Consider the following 22,815-nt stretch of genomic DNA (forward strand, 5'->3'; position numbering starts at 1 on the left):
TTCCGTTTGAGAGCGATGCACTCTATTCTTGTCCGCCCAATAACCGGCCTTCCTACTATATAAGCCTCGGCAAGATATACAGGGTGCCCGCTAGCATATGTCCACCGCCTACATCGACCAGAGTAATTCTCGGCGTAAATATATCGCCCGACGCGGTGCAATATCGCGGGTACGGCTAACGTCGCGAATTTTTCATAATACGACCCGTTATCATTCACATCAAAGCACACATCGAAAAACGTATGTTTCAACGTCTTGCATATATTTATATCGGAACGAAAGTTCTGTCGAGAAAACGCTTGATCATGCTTGGCTACAAGATTCTTTTTTTACAATCATCGCTTGTATGCCAACCTAAGTTTTAATCTTCCTGAAAGACGACGAGTTTGTCGGACTACTTAATTATAAATCTTTTAATAAAAAATATTAAAAATTCAATTTTCTTTATTATATTATATCTATAAAGTTTGATTGTCTTATTTTGAATTAGGTATCTATTATAAATACATGTAATATTTATTCTTTTTTATACGAACTGTCATTTTGATGTCTTAAAAAAATCAATTAATGCCTTAGTTAATATAAATTAAATGAATTTTGCACATTCAGCGTCAGTGACTGTGTTACAAATTTTGATGTCAGCTGATTAAACATACATATTTTTGTATTGTATAATTTATACATATATGCAGAATTATATTTATATAATTTTTTTACGATATTTTTCAATATGGAAAGAACAGTTTTGTTGAAATATCTAAAAATTTAGTTAGATGTGAAAATAATTTTTTAGACTATCAAAATAATTATGCAGTACGCTCAACTAATTGCCAGGATGTTTAAACTTTTTGCAGCATGGCTTATGATGGCTTATGAACTTCCTACATAATTATTTTTATGGTCTAACAAAATTATTTTCAGATTTGCATGTACTAAAATTTTTAGATATTTTATCAAATATCTTTCTATGTAACTTGTTTATGGTTTGCTAATCGCGTATATTTTATCCGCGATGAAAAAAGGGATCTCTTTATGTCGTGATAGACACATCGCTTGCATGCTTGTATAGTAGATAACGAAGCCGCTTTATGACGAAGACCGTATCGAGCTTTTATCGCGTTTTATGCACATCGCTTCCTGCAATCACGCCGCCGTACTTGACCGCAGTTTGATTGTCACGTGAAAGAGTCATAGCATTCAGTTTCACGATTTACACGAACCGGAAACGCGCCGCATATCGCACATCGCGCGCGATGCATCATGTTCGATTAACTTCTAATTGCGTCGCATGACCTATTACCGGAAGTGTAACTACAGTTTGTCTATAACTTTTTATTGCATGATGATGGCAATGATGATAGTGTAATTGTACGAATAACACTTGATATCAATGTAATCAGATTTGCAAATAATAACTTTGATTTTTTCAACTTCTTGTAATATGTATATTGTTGCTTGTAATATTATTAATTATTATTTAGTATTTTAATATTTCAATCATTATTTACTTTTAAATACCTTTTTTGGTCTTTGTCACCAGCCGGAGGGTGCAGGAAGCTATATTTCAAATACAGGACGACTAACTTGTTTCCGATACCATTTTCTGAAAGTTGTCGTTTTTTTTTTTGAACGTATACGTACGAGGGCATATTGGATTCGTTCGAACGCAATCGATGAAGGAACCGATCGCTTTATCGATTGCACGACGTTCTGTTGGACAGAACGTTGTTTCGTGAGCACGCTTTCGATGCCGGGTATCGATGCACGACGCGCCATAGCCGATGGGATGCATCGGGGTCGATTAGCGTGACTCGTTCTCCCCGCACGTTTGCACGAACGGCTCCATCGCTGGCAATTAAGTAGCAATTTAGCGCGCCTCCTCACGAGCGGCCTTTGGCGTATATGAGCCTCGATAAAGTGTCTGCGCGAACTATGCCTTCAACTTACGCTTATCCATCGCCCGGGCGAATGCATGGCGCATTGTTGTTGCGCTGTTCGCGCTTTAGACTCCGTGGCGTGCGTGCACCATTGCGTTGCGTGCCGCCGGCGCCAACGGGTTGTTGCTCTAATTCGCGTTTTTCGTTGTCGGGGAAACACACGTCGGAGGGTATATGCGTTTAATTTGGAACGAGCGGTTAGGTATCATGAAACTATGCAAAAGTGTCCCAAAACTGTCGGATGTATCCTATCAACCGTCTCCAATTTTAACTAGATTCTGATAGAAACTTAACTTATAAAGTTTGTCAGCGCATATTATGAAAAAATATTTACTTAATTTTTGCGAATTAAAATTAAATCGCTAATAAACAATTGCGATCGTTCTTGGTACATCGCGTTCTAAATAGTTTTCCCGATAAATAAATAGGCAATACATAGTTTGACTATATATTACCTATTTATTTATCGGGACGCTGTGACATAACGAAGTCTCTTGCAAACTTTGATGATACGTTATATATTCCACTATATGCTCTGCTTTACGGTTCATTTGGTTCGACTACAACATCACCGTTTTTTTGCCAAGCTAAATCACGATTTAATGCCACTCGTGGTTAAATATTTGCGCTACTCTGTTTTTTGCTTTTCTCTTTGTTTCATTTTTTGAGTTTCTTTATGAATATAAAATTTTATAAAATTTCATATTGTTATTGTATAAATAAAATTTTAATCGCACATGTTATACATAAAATAAAATAAGCAACTAAATACAGAATAATTTATCACAATGGAAAATTTTACAGAATAGTAAAAATTTGACTGAAAACCTAATAATGACAGTTTTTAATTTTATAATCGAATACGATTCTTTTTGAATTTTATTTGCTTAATATGAAAGACAAACTGCAAATGAATGATGAAAACGACAATATCTCGTCGCTTTCGTTGCGCCTTAATCTTGCAGCTCTTACGTATCGTAGGACACGTGTAAGGGTGGCTCGACTAATTCTACGTTGAACACGATTACATATACGACGAATAACACAATATACAGTTAACGTGTGCCGCGCATATTACGTGTCGCTCCATGGTGCATACCTGCTCCATACATTATGAACCTGTGCTTATTCGCCGCATTCTACTCGGATAGAATCTCTGTATTTGCCTCAACGGCCGCACTGTAATGGTATAGTTCCTGCGTACATAGCAGTGTCCCTTTTTCCTAAGCTCCTACCGCGATATAACCATCCCCGTAGTATAAATATTCATGACTCTAGCTCTGTTCCTCATCACCCACCTAGTTCTCTCAATTTCTTCTGCTTCCTACATTCCACAAGGTGTCCCGAAACTTCCAATTCACATCTACGCTTTTCTGATAATAAAACAAATATATGTTATTCTTTAGACAATTTTATTTCTGAATGATAGATTGATGTTAGCAAAATTAAATCCAACTTTATTTAACTGTATATATTTGTTTCACTTCTTATTGTCTTCTTATATCTGGAATTTATTAAAATCTATTATATATAAGGACGTGTTATGGCAAAACGTTGTAAAGTGCTCAAATCGTGAAAATACATTTTATTGTATAAATAGGTTGTAGTGCTGTGTTTTATCACATTTTAATATTTGGCATAGAAAGTGTTGAAAATTTTAACAATTTTAATATAATTTTTTAAACAATTTTTTAGACAAGATTAAAATTACTTAATTAAACATTTTGTAGAAACTGATGTTCATATTTTTAGTTATAACTTTTTGTAAAATTTTTAACGTGGTAATTTTCAAGAAAAATGAATTTCTTTCACCTCAAAAATTTAAAAAACGATACAACATTTGTTTATTTTATGAAGAATGTTTATCTTTATTTAACAGATTTGTAAAATTATATTTTACGATTGTGAAACGTCCTGTATATTTGCTCTTAGTATTACCTCCATCCTGCATCCTGCTGTGTTCCGATTTCGTTCTGATCTCATTTCACTGCAGTGACCTATGTACACGGCCGTAGGGGCTTATAAAAGAGGGACAGAGAGAGAACATGTTAAAACGCCAAAATGGAAAAGGAGAGAGAGAGAGAGCTTCGGTAATTGGCTGATGGTCGTCACTAGACGTAAAATAAATTTCCTCGCTACTAACTAAATTTAGACATGGTCACCTATCTTCTACTGTTGCGCATATCCGCGATAAAAGGAACGATTAGCTTTACTATGCATAGGAAAGAACAAAATTTCGCCGTCATTCGCGAAATTTCATTTCTTCACGCCACTCGGTACGTAGCTCGCCGTCGCGGCGAATATATTACGGTCATACAGTCGCTTACGATTTCACGACCGCTTTGTTTTATCCTAGTTTTATTTCTTCGCTGTTTCCGCATACGTCCGAAATTACCCCTACGTGCTTATTTGGACAAAGGATCTTGCGACAATATTATCCTTCCTCAATCGTTGCTGACGCACGCGAAATACAAGGTAAACATGGGTGGATATCTGGTCATTTCTCATCATTAATCGGCTACAATTAATTAAAAATGAACATAAATTTTAGGAAAAATATACGATTAATTATCAAGAACATTTATATAATAACAGAGAGAATATCACATGTCTTATCAATTATTGCTCCGCGAATTGATTCGCGAAATTTATAACAGAACGGGAGACCGAAGGATTATCTATCTGTGCCAATCTCTGTGACAACTGTTAGGAATTGTGCGGCGACATCTCGTCTGGAACTAAAAGGTTTCAGTACCGTTTGCATTGTCGTATCTTCAGTCATGGATCGTTGATTCTTCCGGTCCGACTTTCACCGTTAAGGCTCATCCTGAATGTTCCATCGTGCGAGACAAATTGCTCCAGCGTTCATTGTTCCCAGCTGGAAAAAACCGAACAGGTCGATTAAGAGCCGCGGCCTGATTGCGAATTATGTGATTATTTTGAAACGATTGTGCGGGATTGTACGCGAAACAGTATTCGATTTATAAATTGGTGTGTGAAGTCAATTCAAATATTTATTGTATCAAAATAATTGATCTCCGAAATCGACTGCGTTATTTACTTTTCGAATAAATTCATTAGTTGTATTTATAAATATATGTATGAAGATATATCAGTAAAGAAATCTACATCGAAAGTGAAAACTCGGTCTTCCATCGCGTTGGTTCAAAGATAATTTAGTTTAATTTCTATTGATTTAACATGATTATTTTATTTTAATCGATTTTAATATTTATTCAATTTATTTTATTTTAAATATACCGTAAACACAATGGAAGAAGCAATCGCAAATAATTAAAGCGTGTCCAATCGATAAGCTTTACGTAAAGGGCTGATACTTGTTAACACGTACGTCAAAGTTTAAGATAAGAAACTTTGTTCGAACAGTCGGTTTGAATCTCCTACTAAAATCAAAACAATCTAACGATTCCATCAAACTTTGTCCGACTTAAAACTTAATCACGATCATGTCAACTATCACATTTGAAACTTGAGTGAACTTCAGCGTTGTTTACGTGATCTGTGATATAGTAAGTAAAGTTACAACAGTTTGTGTGGCGTGCACACTCAGAGATGAGAAGATGAAGGAAGAGGAAAAAGAAAAAAGGTCTTCAAAACAAAGACAAATATAATCACACAAAATGTGTACAAATTTAATTAATATAAAACTAGTTGAAACTCTACTGCGTTTAAGACTACGGTGCCTGCACTTAATATTATATAAATATAATATTTCTTTGCCGTAATTTGCGTTCTAGAATTATCAAGTAAAAACGTTGCTCGTGTTTGTGATGCGCTATGCACCAACATTGTTAAAAGCACCTAAAAGGGAAATTAGCGCGGAAGAAAAAGGAGGGTTGGAAATTGTTGGGTGTAGTGAGAATACTCGCCTTGGTTGCCGTCTAATGCAACCGTAACGCAATAATTACGCGGTTGGGAGCGCACTAATTAAGGTAGAAGGTAGAAAAAAATAAAGAGCGTTTAGCTTTAGCGCCGTCATTAGCTTCGAATTCACCCTTCTTGACGCTCTCGTTCCATTTCCTCGAGCCTGCTGTTGCTTTTCTTCATGCAACTATTCAGTTTTTTTTCTGTTGTATCTAGATTAAAATCGCGCATGGCCGCAAGGTGTTCTCAGGCCGACTGCCGATGATATCGAGTTAATGACGCGATTTATGGTAACGTCGAGTTAGGCATGGAATAACAAAAAAAAGAAAGGAATGCGGAAAGATGGATTAGATTAAAATTTATATTTATTAGTTCAAATTACATCATACTGATTGTAACTCTTGATTCAATTTTTTCTATAAGTATATAATATTTTATCGGAAATAATACTTTAGCTAAAGTACTCGTATATCTAAAGATTTAGCTGAGAAACATCTGAAAATAATTTTATGAGATACTCAAACTGATTACTAAATGTTAAAACTTTTTGCAGCATTTTTATTGATGCTTGATCTGCATAATTCTTTTATTGATGCGTGATCTGCATAATTCTTTTCACAATCCAATAAAATTATTTTTAAATGTGTACGTAGTTAACTTTTTAAATAACTTTAGTAATACCGTTCTTTCTGTATAGAAACTGCATTAAGTGAATAATTTTACTAAATAATTTTTATATTTTTTTAACAGATAAAAGTTATTCTTGTTTAATTTTTAACTGAAAAAATTGAGAGTATTGAATTAAAGGGAAATCTATGAACATGAAATTTTATTGAAAACTTGTGAACCATGTAACGAAAAGGACATAGCTGTCCGTATATAAATTTCGTTAAGCGGTCGAATTGTCGACGTAACACGTCGCACGAGGTGCAACAAAGTGAACAAAGTTTCGCTGAGGTTTAGCGCGACTCGAATCCCGTGACAACAGGACAGGGTCCTCGCATGTATTTACGTCTATGTCATAAATCTCAACGTTTGCACGCTGAATGCAGTAAAGAGGTAATCCGGAAAGCGTCGTGAAATCATTCGACGGCGCCGTACTGCGTTGCATCTCGCGAGATTTCCTTCCGCGAGAAGGCAAAGGCTCGTTCTCTCGACTCTGTCAGTAGAAACCATCATTCCTCTGTGCAGAACTCCTGACAGGGCCGGAGGAAGACGCACGATGTACCTGGCATTTCGCAATTTCCTTCCGTGCGAAAGTACATAGAAGGAGGATGCACCGAGCGAAGTCATCTAAAGGAAGAGATGGGACGCTCGTCGTTTCGGCGGTGGTGGTGAAACAAAATTTCGGAATGGGTTGCTCGGTAATTAGTTCCGCGAGACAACTACTTGCCCGAGCTCCTGAGGAGACTCACGCCATCGGGGGTAAATTAGATGCGATATAAAGCTGGCGAATTCCCTGGCTGGGAAGGATAAGGAAATTGCAAATCAGATGCGAATGCATGTACAAAGCGAGATAGACGCGGAATGAGATAGAAACAAATACTCTCTCCGTGGACAATAAGAAATTAGGAGGAACGTTGGTCCACAAAGTTAATGTTATATTTAATTCATGTACCTTGTTACACGAAAATACGAAGATACAACAATGGGTCGCATCGTAATTTATATTTATGCTATCGAGCTAGTCGGCCCTTCGAGAAGAACGCGATCGATCAGAAAACACGGAAAAGAAAAGCAGAGAATGTCGGTGACTCGGTCGTTTCCCCTGATATATCAACTGCTATTATACCATGCCCTTTCCACTTATTTTACTTCAGTAGATTCGATAGTCGGAATGAATCATCATGAAACGATACCTTTAATAATTGGGTTATATCAAATAAGAATTTATGTATACGAAATTTAATTTTCGCATATATATTTACTCGCCAACTGTAATTTTATAAATATCTTCTTAATTATATATAAACGTGTCTAATCAATTATTATTGAAGGTCCTTCACGCTAAATTAAATCCAACTTCTCTAATGAGACTTTTAATGGGGCAGTTGGCAAACTGCTTTATAAAGAAAAGTAGGCGAAACTTCGTCATTTCCCAGATGAGTACGGCTAAAGGGATCGTCAAAGTCGTGGTAGTGTCCATTTTGAAATTGGGCACCAGGGGGTCGTATGCGATAACAAACTTCTGTAATTCCGAACCTGACAATAACACTCGTTTCTAGGGATGCAATAACACAAATTATTACTCCATCGTGAAACACAGCCGGGTCACTGCCGGATTATCTGTCTGTGAGGGATAAGAAAAGATCTAGACTATCATAAATTGTCTTGGAAAATACATATATCAAATCTATTTGTCTTTTCCATAATTTTCGTTATTTCATGTAATGATTCTGTTTTTATATTTACATCGCTTTAAATGTCACTCTACTTTAAAAAACACAACTCAAAAAACGTGATATTTTTTAATTATTACCATGAATGAGTTAAGCAGACATTACTCTATCATAAAAAGTAAATAATAATTTACTTTGTAATTAACTTCATCAAAACATTATTATACTTTAAAAAGGGTGTTTTTAAGGGTTCTGAAACAAAACTAAAAAAAATGTAATAACATTTAATCATGTTAAGAATATATTTTCCTGCTGATATTATTTAATTAATTAATAACTTTCTGTCAAGATAAAAAGAATTTTCTCTCTTTTCTGGAAAATTTAATTTGTTGAATTGTGTCATTTTTTAAGCAAGAGAGCGATATGTAACATGTTAAACAAATAGACACATTAAACAATGAAAAATTATATACACGAGTTTTCAATAAATAATCTTTTTTAATTTTATTTTATCTTTAATTACACTTTATTGATTTAATATTTTATTTTATTTTAATTTATTTATGATTGTATCTAGGGATCTTTTAAATTCGGGGGATCACGTTGTTACAGTTGACTTTATCCTCGGATTTACATAGGTTGATGCCATTCTGTGGGATGTGTGGCTCAATTTATTCGCGAACTTTATTGCTTCTATTCAACCTCGGCTGCTTTTATTCCCTCTTTCGTCAGGACGAAAGTGTTTATTTGCGGAAGTTCATCAATACGAATGAAACCGTAGAGCGAACGAATAATTTCTCTCCGCGGTTCGCGGTTCGTTGCGAGTTTCGTTCCCATCATGTTACGCTCACTCGAAGTTTATTAACGCAGCTAATGTAGATAGAATTACATGAGCTTCTCAATTACAAATTGCACAATACGGAAATAAGTTAATAACTAAAAATGGTTCTAATTATTTAATTGAAATACGTAAAATTGGTAAAGTGAAATACACAGAAAATTTTAGAAAGAACTGATAATAAGACCCTAACACTTGTGATAATGTAAACGAAAAAATGGAATTTGCTAAAGTATCTAAAAATTTAACTAAATATGGATTCGAAAATAATTTTGTTGGACTATCAAAATAATTATAGGGCGTTTAAACTAATTACTAAAATATCAGAATTTTCTTCAACATTATTTATCATGCTTGAGTTTCCTACATAATTATTTTGGTGATTTGACAATTTATTTTTAAATTTGTATTAACTTAGATTTTTAGATACTTCTAGCAAAATTGTTTTTTTTGCATATTATTAACGAAACAGAATATTCTTTGCCAAGTAATCAACAAGTGTATCTTATAAATAATGATTCTCATGCATTTTAAAGAGTCACTTTCGAAGTTTACTTTCGAGAAATATTAAAAAATAACTTAATAAAGCCACAAGTACGGCGGCGCCACAATAATACTATACTTCATCTAGTAAAGACAAAGTTTCGCGGATGTTACTATCTTAAATCTCCACCAAGTTAAAAATCACTGACAAAGATTTCCGTGTAGCTCCATGGGACGCAGAAAGAAGGAATGGAAAAACGACTATAGATCTCCCTTATGAGTTCTGCTGTCGCGGTACATAAATCAGGAGCGTCGACTCGCAACCCCACAAGAATTTATCGAGTCTAAACACCCGCGTAATGCAATCTCTCCTCAGCTTTTGTTGTCGAGAGACATAAATATACTAAAATAATAAAACATCCAATTTTTTTAACGTCGCACACGACATCGCAAGCGCGATAGTTAATCCGCTAATCCGTTGATTGGATTTACAATGGAAAAAGCATAGCCACGGTGAGCATGTCTCTATCTCGATTTATTGGATAAGTAACGAAGATCTCTCTCGAAGTTGTGATAATTCATTTTGTATTTAATTATCGATATTTATAAGGAGCGACATAAAATATCCGTGAATAATACTTTATTTTTATAAAAAATAAAGTCTCGAATAAAGTCTCGAAATCAGATGGCAGCACTTAGCGCTGAATGTAACGCTAAATCAAATGCAAACGCATGATACAGTAATGATACAAACAAAATTGTTTAACCGTTTCGTTATATATGTGTTATCGCCGTGAATCGCGCTAAATGTAAGCGTTATTCAATCGAGAATGGAGCAGAAATTGAAATGGCGAACGTTTAATCGTTTGCTCGCAGCGGAGCATGCGAATTTATTCAGATTGGATCATTGCTATGCAAAAATAGTCTAAATCGTATAATCAAAGTTAAACTCCGCAACAAAATTACGAACTGTACTAAACTCCTTTAACACGGCCCATTGAAATAGCGAACTTGTTGAGATAGTCGCGCGATCGAGGGAAATAAATTTACAAAAACGACACTTTAATTAATAAAAATATATTAAATGTCGCTACTTCTGAATAATCAATCAAAACTTTTTCATGATGCAAACCCCTCGAATTTCAAGCCTTTGGTGGTGAGCGTTGCACGCTCGCCGGATTATTTGTCACTGCATGTTGTTTCGTGTGTACGATCGTATCGCGCCGGATATTTCAGAACCGGAAAAAGGTCACATACGAAATAAAAAGTTGACATTTTTTTTTCCATTGGATTTCTGGCTCACGCACGCGGGAGGACGCGAGAGGGTTGACTTCTAATGCCGTAACGCGGTAAAGGGCGCGCGATAGATCTCCCTTTACGGCCGTACGTACCAACGTCACAGTGCATAAATCAATGGTAACGCGGTTGAACACGGCATGGATTTATCGAGCGCGTCTTTCCCCGTGTGTAATGATAAATTATGACGATCGAATGACGGCGGGTCTCGAGGCGACAAGAGGGGTGACGATACACGTGTGTGCACAGGGTGACGTGTAATATGGGGTGCTGCGCCATTTTCGGGGAGAGTATATCGACGGCGAGCGGCACACGTTGTTATTATATTCTCGTCGTCGTTTGCTCGCCAGCCGCCAATGCGGACTTTCCGTATAATGGCGTCATCCCCGAGACGAGTAACGAGGGTCCTCTCCTACTACGCTTACGTAAACATAAGCTTACGAGAACAGTACCTGTATGATAATGCAGCTTCCTGGAATGTTGATACGCACGCTAAATCCAAGTGACTCGAAGTCAAGCGAATTAAAATGGATTTGCAGAAACTCATTTTATTTTTATCCTACAAATTTTCGTTACATTTTTCACTGTTTTAAATTAAATACATGGAAAGAACAGTTCTTGAGGTAGGTTAAAAATTTAATTAGAGATTCGAAACAGACTTCAGACCATCAAAATAATTATGTAAAATGTTCAAACTGATACGAGATATTATTATCATACTTGGGTGACCTACATAATTATTTTAATGATCCAAAAATATACCTTCAGATCTATATCTAGTTAAATTTTTAGATATTTCAGCAAAACCTTCCGTGTAGAGGTACAAAAAAAAAACCAAATTATCGATGACGATTTGTTCTTTCCAAACATCGATAGAGAATCAATGTCGTCTTTCTTTCTAATAGTGATTTTCTAACCGGTAATTAGACAATCTAAATTTAATTAAAGAGAGAGAAAGAGAGAAACTCTAATGTGGCATACAAATTAACGCTGTAAACGTGGGTGGCAGCTGTGACGACAGTTCATCTATAGTACACAAGTTTTAGTACGAATTAGTACTGGCACAGACTGACTTTTACGCAGTATCAGATGCGAGAGAGAACCGTAATAAATTACATTAATTAACACATTGACGTGTACTTTACAACTTTGCTATTATACTCGCCCCAAGCAGTGTGAAAACCGCACTTGTATTATGCATTCGACGAGCATCGCCAGTAAATTGGTGGTCTTACGTTAATGCACTAATCACGAAAGGTTAATGAGATTACACATAAATCTACCTGCATAATCTATATAACTTTCAAAGCAACAAAATGAGGAAAAGCTGCTTAACCTTAGATGATTATTTCTAATTTTTATTTACGTCGTTATTCTCATGAATCTGCAGGGAAATTCAGAACTTTATTTATTTCATATCTTAGGGAAATATTAATAGTTTCATTTCTTTCATTTCATTGAAACGCAAATTAAGAATGTTTAAGCGAAATAAGTTTCATTTTGAAAATTATAAATAGAATAAAATTATAAAGTTTTAAAAAGCAAAGAAGAATTTTTAAAAGAAAAATATCATCCTTTTACCCGCATCTCCCAGACTCATGGTAATAATCTAAAGTTAAGATAACAGCCAAGTGACTTGCAGAAAGTTATTTTATTCGCGAAGCATAATTTTTTTTCACTATTTTATTATTATAGCTTCTTTTGAGCATTAAGTGTACATTAATCCGTGACATATTTGAAGTTTTAATTGCTTCGCCAATGAAATCCAATATCCGCATCGACTGACGTATCGAATCGAAAAGTTTTGATATGGGACCGAATGTCGAAGAGCGCCGCGCTTTCAATAATCGTTTCTGATAGTTTTTCATGAGAACGTTTCGTGTAATATGTCAATTTCAGATACGTCCACGGCAAACGCACACTCGAAGAACCACTCGCGAAAATGAGCGCGGCCGTAGAAAACGGCGTGGACGCCTCGAAGCCGCGCGGCGGCGTTTTCTCGAGGGCGTTCGCCAAACGTGCGCAGCCCTATGAGGAAGGTGAGTCCGACGACAGCTTCTGGTCACTCCCGGGCAGGTTGTGGTGTTACACGTGGGATTTCCCCTCCATGGTGCTTGGGAAGATAAACATCGTGCTAGGTTTCAAGCCTGCCGTCTGCCATGCGAAGTTTCCGCCGGAAATTCAAGGCACTTAGGGGCTTATCTTGGAAATTGCGTCAATCAAACTCGCAGGCAAAACACACACGGCATTTCGCGTTCCGATGTATCATACTATTACGGTTATTAATTATACGTTAATTATTTGTTTGTATGTATCGCGTACGTTGTCGCTTTTAGCACGATGTTCCGTCTTTGGTCTTTACGGTCTTGGATCACACATAGTGATGGTAATGCTTTGTGACATCACACGTACACACACACATAATATATATACATATATATATATATGCATATGTAATGCATCACGTCCTGTTATGACTTTTATTGCTATGTACATATCGCTCATATCTACTTCGGTCTGCACTACATGTATCCTCGCGGCAAGCTCGATATGTTTCCAGCGGGCAACAAACCATAAAGAATCTCGCTTTTATTGAATGGAACATCGACGTAACAAATTATACATCAGGTTATTCCTTGTGGCAGTCTACCTCGTTATATTTCTAATTGAGACAACGTATGTCGATAAAGGAAAAAGAAGAAAAATTCTTTATGCTTAAGAACTTTGAGAGTTTTCCAATTACAGTGGCGGTAATAATATATAATATTTCATTTTATGTTTCTTCTCTTTTAAAATTTGAGTGACAGATTTGCAACTTACATAAAATGAATGACCTTCCGTTTTGCGAGTGTACGTCGGAATCTGCATTTATAAAGGATCATCCCGGACGGCTCTCGGGGGCTCCTGCAGGGGGGGGGGTGCGCCGATTTCGCTGTAACTCGAAGCTGCTTCGTAGAGTTCTACTTTAATTGAAGAGAGAGAGAGAGAGAGAGAGAGAGAGAGAATATTTACCCCGCTTACACTTCGCTTGTAATTCAAAACATCGCTAATCCATTAATCCTGTTTCCAGCGCGCCGTGTACGCGCCGCTGTACGGAAGTCATACCGGTAAACTATGCGCTCTGCCGGATGTATATATTAAGCACAGGGTAATTCTGCAGGTACCTGTGTCTCGAGGATCACGAGGAACTCATTGCGATACGTCGGGACATATTAAGACACGAACCGTGCGATTGGAATACATTTTCGCGTTGAACGTAGTTATGATAAAATTTTCATATGCTATTAACCTTCTAATGTGTGTGATAGAAACAGAATCGGATGTGACCTCGTTTTACAGAAAGATGAAACACTTACAAACAGTTATTGTTTATTATTTTAACATTAAGGCAATAGGTCAAAAATTTTTTCTTAATTAATATTTTTTACTGTTAATTTTTATTTTGATAGATGAGTTTAACTATTATAACTATTATACTGAGTGGCGCAATATTTTTCTAGTATCATATTTTATAAAAGAATAATTATTTTTTTCATTTATAAATAAACAGAGAAAAAATTGTACATACCATATATTACTTCTTTTACTTACTTTATATATAGATTATAAAAAACACAGAATATTATGTAAAATTCGATATCTCTTTCCTGGATACGTTCTGAAAATTATAGTACCGTTAGAATCAGACGTGTCTAAAACTTAACTCGCGAGCTAAATGCTTCTTTCTTCGTCATCGTTGAACGAGAGATAGAGAAAACAAAGAGAATAGATGCTACAGCTTTACTCAATGACTAGCTGTTCTAGCATTTATCCTTTTTCGTTTTCTGTCTGTCTCTAACAAGATGATGAAAAAGTAAGTTTAATGGGTTTAACTTGTAAACTATGTTTTGGACAGGCCTGCGAGATTTAACGATCAAACTATTCTGGGCGTCAACGCGCATAATAGCGTTAAAAAATTTTAATTTTACAATCAGAGAGATGGATTTGTCGATACAAGTCAGCCTGTCAATTCAACCGTCATTAATTTCCTAAGAAGATTTATGCTATTTTGCGCTCCTGCGATTTAACTTTCATTGCTTGTCGTACCAGTCGCTCATTTTACCTGACGTCGAGAAAGTTGGAATTACAAGACGTGACAGATAGCAGATCCAAGAGGTCGTAACGCACACACGCTTGATTATCCCGGAAGTCGAAATGATACGTGTCGCGGTTATGATTTGCGACCGCCGCGCCGCATTTTAAACGTGCACGCGACGCGAAATCTTAGCATTAATATGTAATGCATTATGTAAATTCGCCGATGTGACCGATGCATTTTACTTCCATTCGATATCAGCGGTGTCTACCACAAGTATTTGATTCTTTCAATCTAATTACGGGAAGATGTTAAGCCGACGTGATTCATCGTAAAACATCCCTTTATCAAACCTCCGCAAACGAAGCACTATCGAGTATCGCTTTATCTGTGCCCCATAAAGGGACTCCTGTTTCGCATTAGCCGGTCATGCGACCTCGATAGTTCCAAGTTGGTATGAAAGCTCATAAAGAATCTCACTTCCGACACAGGGAGGTGCATAATATCGGTGTGCGCCATATATCAATAAGTATATTCCCGCAATCCCCGCTGTGCCGCGGAAACGACGGAGGCGTATCTACTTCTCTTCGTGTTTACCGTAGACCTATATACCCCCGACCTGGAAAAGCCATCCAGGACCACATGGCCTCGCTGTGCACTCTTACGTGTACTTATACCGTCGCAAACCGAGGCTGTAGGTGTGTCGACGCGAGATGCTACAACGCCAAGCCTATCGACATCGCGAGGAATATTTTAACGCGGTCGCCTACTTTCGCGAGGGCACGTTTTTACCTTGCACTACACGCGAGATTTATCGGTTCGACGGTTGGTGTCGACGATTTATTCTGAATTCCCCGACTTCGTGAATTTGAGGACTAACAAATAAACCAAGTCATTACGTTTTTACTTTATGATTTAATGATTTGATGAACTAAATATTTAAAACTTTTTAAATCTGATAATATTTAACGCACAAAATGTTTTTTTTCATAAAAGCTGATTTCTTTCAAAAATATTAGATATTTTTAATTTAGATATAAATATTTTTTTACATCCGAAAAGAGTATACTATATATCTAATCTTTATATATTATTTCTAATAACAGCGTTGGCTTACATTGGCAATTTATTTTCTTTTGATTTATTTTTAGAGTCATAATTCTTATTTTTTATAATTTTTAAATTTATTATTTTTTTAAAATAAAAATAATAATTAATTTTTCTAACCTGTGTTTAAGAAAATTTGATGTAAATTTTTTGCATGGAATTACTCTATACAAAATGCGTACTGGGAATGATTATGGTTAATCTCTAACGTGGAAATATACAGCTATTTGATCGTGAATCGTCATAAAGCACTATCGAGTTTTCTTTTAGGGTAACAACGATTGCGCGAGATTACTTATAAAAATGCTCGATGTTTCTGATGTGAGAGTGCTTCCTGTTTGAAGAACCGCTACAATCTTAAGATCAGACTCTGTGAAAAAAGAGATCTTCCAATCCACCCATTTGAATGTGTTTTTTTTTTCTGCTCATCAATCGGCTTATAAAGATGACAGATAAAAATCTGAACTGACGGTAATTGTAAGTCGCTTGATCGAAATCGAACAGATAGTTAATCCATGTATTTTCTTTTCATTTGATTCGTAAATGTCAAAATCACTCAATATTTCTTTTTCAGTAGAATGTTTGTAATAGAGATTTGAACTTTTTAAATTGTAATTAAATTTTTATCAATATTTACTTTTAAAGAGAACGTAAGTAAACAGCGAATCTAATATTCCGTCTAATATTTTCAACGATACAACTGCTAAGTTATCTTATTTTTTTGTTTACCCTAAGGATCTATTTCCATCTTTGTTCAGTTTCTGTCGATATTTGTGGGCGAAAAGTAATTTTACGACTAGTCGTTTCTCCAGATCTGGCGATAATACGTTCACCCTCCAAGGACTTGCAGAGCGCCCAAGGATCTACTCGAAAGACGTTCGACGATCTAGAATTCGTATCTTATCGACAACAAGAGACCTTTGTCTTCAGCAAACAAGACTTAAGTCGATAAAACATGTTTCTCTGGTGTAGCTCAGGTCTTCCTGTGCTTTGGCACAAGCAGTTTAATTGCGCTTAATTGCAACTCCGGCACAACAAATAATACTCTAATCGCGTCAGATTCGTCCCTGATGTCGTCTCCGTCGCGATATCGATTTGCCGTCGCAACAAAACAGCAAACTTGTTTTATGCTTGAATTAAAACTTTGAACCTTTATTGGCGCGTTCGTACGAAATGTCGTGTGCGCGATTAAAATTGGATTAACAATAACTGTCATTAAATTATCATCAAGTAGCAGCGTGACGGCGCGGCGCAAAATGCATCATTAATACAATTATATGCTCTCACATAGTCCATGATTGACTTTAGGACGATTTAATACTTTCCGATAACGTCGCGAGATTTTAAATCGACGATTTTCGGCTGTATTACTACTTAATGTAGCGTTAATTAACGCGAAAATCGTCTTCCCGTCGTATTCCAATCCGACGTAAAGTCAAAATGCATTTTTAACGAGATTTGTTATATATCTTCGTCACGCGGTTTACAGACTCATCTCGAATTTTGCTTAGGCCACATCAAAGCTAACATTGCATCACCAACTACATGTGCATTTCATTATGTAGCAAATTTGTGTTTAAGCTAGCGCGGTGAGTTCCGGAATGTATTACTCGATGTTATAATTCCACCTATTCTCTCTATCACTAGTTTTGTTGGAAGGTTGATTTTTTATCAGAATGTGCAGTTCCCATTTTCCTTTGACAACGAAAAGTTTTATAAAAATAACTGAAATCTGTGAAACACAAAACTGTCCTTGTAATAGAAGGGCTTGCTGGAACAATAGGCTAACTATTTGTGTAAAAACGAAATTTTGTACAAATTTTGAATAGATTCTGAAGTTAAAGTGGTAGGAAAACATTATATTAATTCTACAATATAACCGAGCATATATATATGAATATTGATATTTTCCCCATCACTTTAACTTTAGAGTTTATTTACTTCATTTTTACAAAATGTGAATTAGCTCACTTCCTGTTCCAGGAAGCTCTTCAATTCTGTTAAGTTTATGATCACGTAGCGTGGACGCAACTTATAAGCTTAAACTTCTAATTTTATATGGGCCAAAAGTAAACGAAGTGGGTCAAAGCACAACATCACGTACTCCTATCTTTTAAAAGCTTTACCAAAGCACGTATAGCTTCTGCGCGATATTGTGGAAGTATCGAAGGCGCGTGTCTGTCCTGAGCTTATTCGGGCACCTTTACGAAACGAGCTGCTCTCACGAACTTGTCGATAACTGTTCGGTAACCCCCGGGCCTTTCCACGTTTGCGCCACGACCACCGACTACCACGAGAATTCAATTATCCCGCCGTTCAAACCACCGGTCGGATGAAGATAATACGAGACGAACGAGACGAGCCAGGGGAAACCGGCCATCTTGGTCCGAGCTCGGGAATTCTGTGACTCTCCGCATGTCTCGGATGAAAGGCTCAGCGCGACCCAATGGCGCACATACCCACCGAGTACCCTTCACGTGCCAACAATTTCCGCAAAGCTCGGTCACCGAGTCGCAGATACAAGTTTTGATAGAGCTGTAAAATGCTGTACTTCCAACGACTATACAATGTGAACAACATCTCTTTTGTCAGATGTTTTCTAGAAAAATGTAGGATTATCCGCCACGTGGAGCAATGCCAAATCGGTTTCGTTTCTCGTTTAAAATGATAATTTATAGTAATAATAATTATTACAGCTTAAAATTAATATCCTTTGAATAAAGATTTCTATAATTGATAAATAATTATCAATTGTAATGATTTGATAATCAGCTTTATTTAACTTTTCCTTTAGATATTTGCTTATTTTCTCTCATTTTTCTCTATCAAAATCATCGAAAATATGTAATGGTATTTTTGTCTTAAAAGACGCGTGCGTTCTATGATCATGTATTATAGTATGGCACTAACAATAAGCTTATGCCGAATTATTATGAAGTTATCTTATTACTCTGACATGCTGCAATAGTATCGCCGCGTGTTTACTCCATGTTTGCAATTCTCTTAATCTTCTCTATGTCTTATGGACTTTTATAAACTAACACAAATATGCAATAACAATTTTTACCAATATTGTCTATAATGCATTTGCAATTGTTTTTTTTTTCTGATTGCAGCTCTGAAGACTTTGAATCGTTTGAACAAGGAAGGCGAGGCGCTTGCCCTTCAAGATGATCTCACAACGCACCCCACCTTGGCCTTGATGCGGCGCATCCTTGCAGATGCACAGGTAATATTAGTAAATTCTAAACGAGCGCTTTGCAATACAAATCTACAACACGTATAAATTAATTTATTCAGACCTTCTGGACACAACTGAAAGTACAGTTTTACGTGTAATTCGATAATTCTATCTTCTTGATCTTTAATACTGTAGCAACGTAGATCACAACATAGTTAAGACACGCTATTAGCATATCACGCGAACTCTATCGCCCAAGTCAAACATCCCCTATGCCAGAAGTTAATTATCGAACAGATATGGGGCTACGTTTAAACTCATTGAAATCTATTGTTTACGAATACAGTTGGGTATATTAAATATGTATTAGCAAACACCGTAATTGCGGATTCTGATAAAGAGTGTTTTAAGTTTTTCATGAAAATTTTTAGTGGCACGAATAAAATTGCGGAATAGGATTAATGTTATTAACTTTTTAACGCGCGCGCGATAAGGTAATTTTCAGAAAAGGATAAGGTTGACTCCGATCCGATATTCTATCTTGTTTAATTTTCGTATAATCTGTATATATAATAGATAAAAGAAGTAAAAAATAAACTTTTACTTTGTCAATTTATAGATAAAAAATAAACAATTAAATATAATAATTTAACTGAAATTGATTTGGTTTTAATGAAAAGATTAATTTTATCTAAACATTCTTCCTTCTTGGATTAATTTTTATGACATAACGCGAGAAAAAAGCACATCGAGAGGCGAGGAAACAATTTCTAGAATCATAGGAAATTGATGTGCGTTTATTCAAACTGAAAACCGGCCAAAAATGTTTCTTCATTGTGAGGGGGTGAGCAGCCCTCTCGAGATGAGAAGTGCTCGTCGATTTTCGAGAAAGTGGGGAACCGAGAATTCGGTGGGGTTAATTGTTAGACGGACGGAGGGTCGCTCCATTGATAGTGGATTCCTTTGTCCACCACCAACCATTGTTACCTACGCACGCGCGACTCCCCGCTGCGATTTGCCGACATTTCCCTACGGTTGCTGCCTGATGTTTATTACGAAGAGAGATGTTGGATGTCGTCGGGGAGAATTGTTCGCACCAGTTGGAAGTAAAAAAAAAGTGGCCGGTGGTAACACTCGTGACGGATTTATCGATGCAAGTAAAGTAATAAAATAAGGGTTGGAGTGAAAAAAAGTGTCCTTCGCGTGATTCGTTGCTAGGTGTTTCGTATGTACCCTCTTGTTAGATATAAGACTGTTTCGTGTCACATGTTTTATATCTCGTTACGATCAATACAACTAGTACTCACGTAAAATTTTTATGAGAATATATCTATAAATCGTATCTAAAAATTTCATGTTCAAACGGAATAAAAACAGGTCTCGCAACGATAAGATACTTAAATGAGGGGGGGAGGGGGGTTTCTTAACAATTCTTTTTAATTTAATAATTCGGTAATTTCAGCTAATAATTAATTTATGCTGATAACAGGTCTCTGTTTGCCTACATAACTAATTAAATGAAACCACTCCCGGCGATGCGTGCCTCTCAGAGTGATTGTAACGAGGGAAGAGAATTAAGTCAAAAACGGATATCTATTGTTCCCCGTCCAAAATTGGAAGGTCAAAGACGCGCGTCAGGAACACATAAATTAATCTACTAAAATCGGGGATGACGTCTATATATACTCGAGTAGGCTTAAATATGGATGTAAAGAACAAAGCCCTTTTGTAATAACTTCGTTGTGGCGACAGGGTGAGCGTCGAGGAAATATTGTTTTGCTATTGATTTTCACTTTAAACATCTCATGATGAAAGGCAAATTTATATATGTACATAAACTTGTACATAAGAGAAGATTCGCAAGAATTGAAAACTTGAGAATAAATAAACAACTTCAAATACCAATGTATAGCCTCAAATATTTACACGGGAAAAGAATTGCTAATAGAATTTTATCATAGTATCTGAAAATTTATTAGATACAGATTTAAAAATAATTTTGTTTGACTATCAAAACAATTATGATATCTAAACTAATTGTTTGAATGTCAAAATTGTTTGCAATAGTTATATATGCTTGATCGTCGTTAATAATTTTAATAGTATGTGCAACAAAATTATTTACAGATCTAAATCTTCACAGCTAAATTTTTAGATATTTCAGCAAAATTCTTTTATGCAGTTTTTTTATTGAAAAAAAAAACGTAATTTTATTTACGGTGTAAAATATCAGTATCTAGTTAAATATACAAATTGTATTATAGTTGATGTAACATTCAATCATCACAGTTGATATGTATGTACATCCAATCAAATTGATTCACGAATTAATTAATGTAAAGCACACGTGCCAAAATTTCGTATCTTCCGTTAATTAAATTTGTGAATGCAATGCGTTTGTTTTGCCTACGTAAAACAAACGATATTACCATCGTTAATATCTCACTGTCTCACAATAATTGCAATATCGCTTTTAATACAAAAATCCGCGCGCTACGGAAACATGTTATTCGATATTGATCACGCTGCACGCGCGAATAAAAGGCGAACAGGAATGACCCGAACTCCCATTTTAGCGTGTCATTCATTTGGAGCGTAACGCGCGTCGAAAGCACTCGCTGTTAAAAGAGCCGTCAGACTTGTTAATGTTTGATATCATGATTTTCACAGGACGGATAGATTAATGTTGGCGCTTGGCTAATTTCGTGGCGTATTGCCGGCGATACGATGGTGAATTGCAAAACGTTTTATGCGGTATAATATAAGGGATCCAATTACATCACAAATATACAGAATCATGCATAATATCCGATCGGAGCTTGCATTGTTATCGAATTACTATTAAATTTTTGTTAATTTGTGGTACATATATGTAACGGCTTTTATGTTAATTCAATATTACAAATCTGAGTTTTATTCTCGAAAAATATTGTATATGTACATATATGTTATGTATATTATAGATTTTTCTATTATTCCATATTTTTTGAAAATAAAACTCCTGAATGTGTGTAAATATTATTATTAAAAAGTCGCGCAGAAGGAGAATTCGTGCGTTTTGGAGATATGCCACGCAAGATTTTTGGAACGTTTCGAACTTTCATAAACAGATCTGACAACGATATATTCTCGATGAGAAGATCTCGCGGAATAGACGCACAGATTCGAATTATAGTTAAATCACACGCGACACGTCGCGCATAAACACGTTACTCGACTTCAAATAGCATTCGGACGTGGCGGACGTGGCTATTTCGGGATTAATGCAATCAAACCGATGGCCCGCAGTTTGCTGACAATGGACACGTGCATGGTGAAATTAAAGTTGAGCCGCGCTTACGTTCCGCAATTATAACGTCATAAAAATCGCAGCAGTAATTTGTATCCGGTGAGGTAACGTAATGTGAGGTGAGAACATTATTATGTCACGGATTAGCGGAGGAATTTCCTGTAATATGACCGAATATCACGTGTCAATTATCTTACGTTAATAACGGATTATATAACGCTCGGATATATAATCTAAATGTATAATTATCATTAATTTAAATGTTATAATTATTCAAATATATAATTAGAAAATGACACGAAACACGCTTAAGGTGAATGAAAATTAATACATTGAAGAATTATTTGTCGTACATTATTTTTATCATATATATATATATATATAT

General features: G+C 35.9%; 1 protein-coding gene across 4 annotated transcripts in view; it reads left to right on the forward strand.

Annotated features, from left to right (window-relative positions):
* Positions 1–22,815, forward strand: part of Liprin-gamma (liprin protein kazrin) — a 134,884-nt gene that overhangs the window by 62,411 nt on the left and 49,658 nt on the right. For 3 of the 4 annotated variants that reach the window (XM_018538547.1, XM_018538549.1, XM_018538548.1), the window contains exon 3: positions 19,077–19,189. In XM_018538547.1, coding sequence (XP_018394049.1) covers positions 19,163–19,189 — 27 coding nt within the window. In that variant the 5' untranslated portion in view covers positions 19,077–19,162. Of the gene's footprint in view, positions 1–12,804; positions 12,818–19,076; positions 19,190–22,815 lie in introns of those variants that run through there. The other variant, XM_018538550.1, reaches the window with a different exon arrangement.

The sequence above is a fragment of the Cyphomyrmex costatus genome, unplaced genomic scaffold (genome assembly GCF_001594065.2).
Source record: "Cyphomyrmex costatus isolate MS0001 unplaced genomic scaffold, Ccosl1.0 scaffold193, whole genome shotgun sequence".
NCBI classification, from domain to species: Eukaryota; Metazoa; Arthropoda; class Insecta; order Hymenoptera; family Formicidae; genus Cyphomyrmex; species Cyphomyrmex costatus.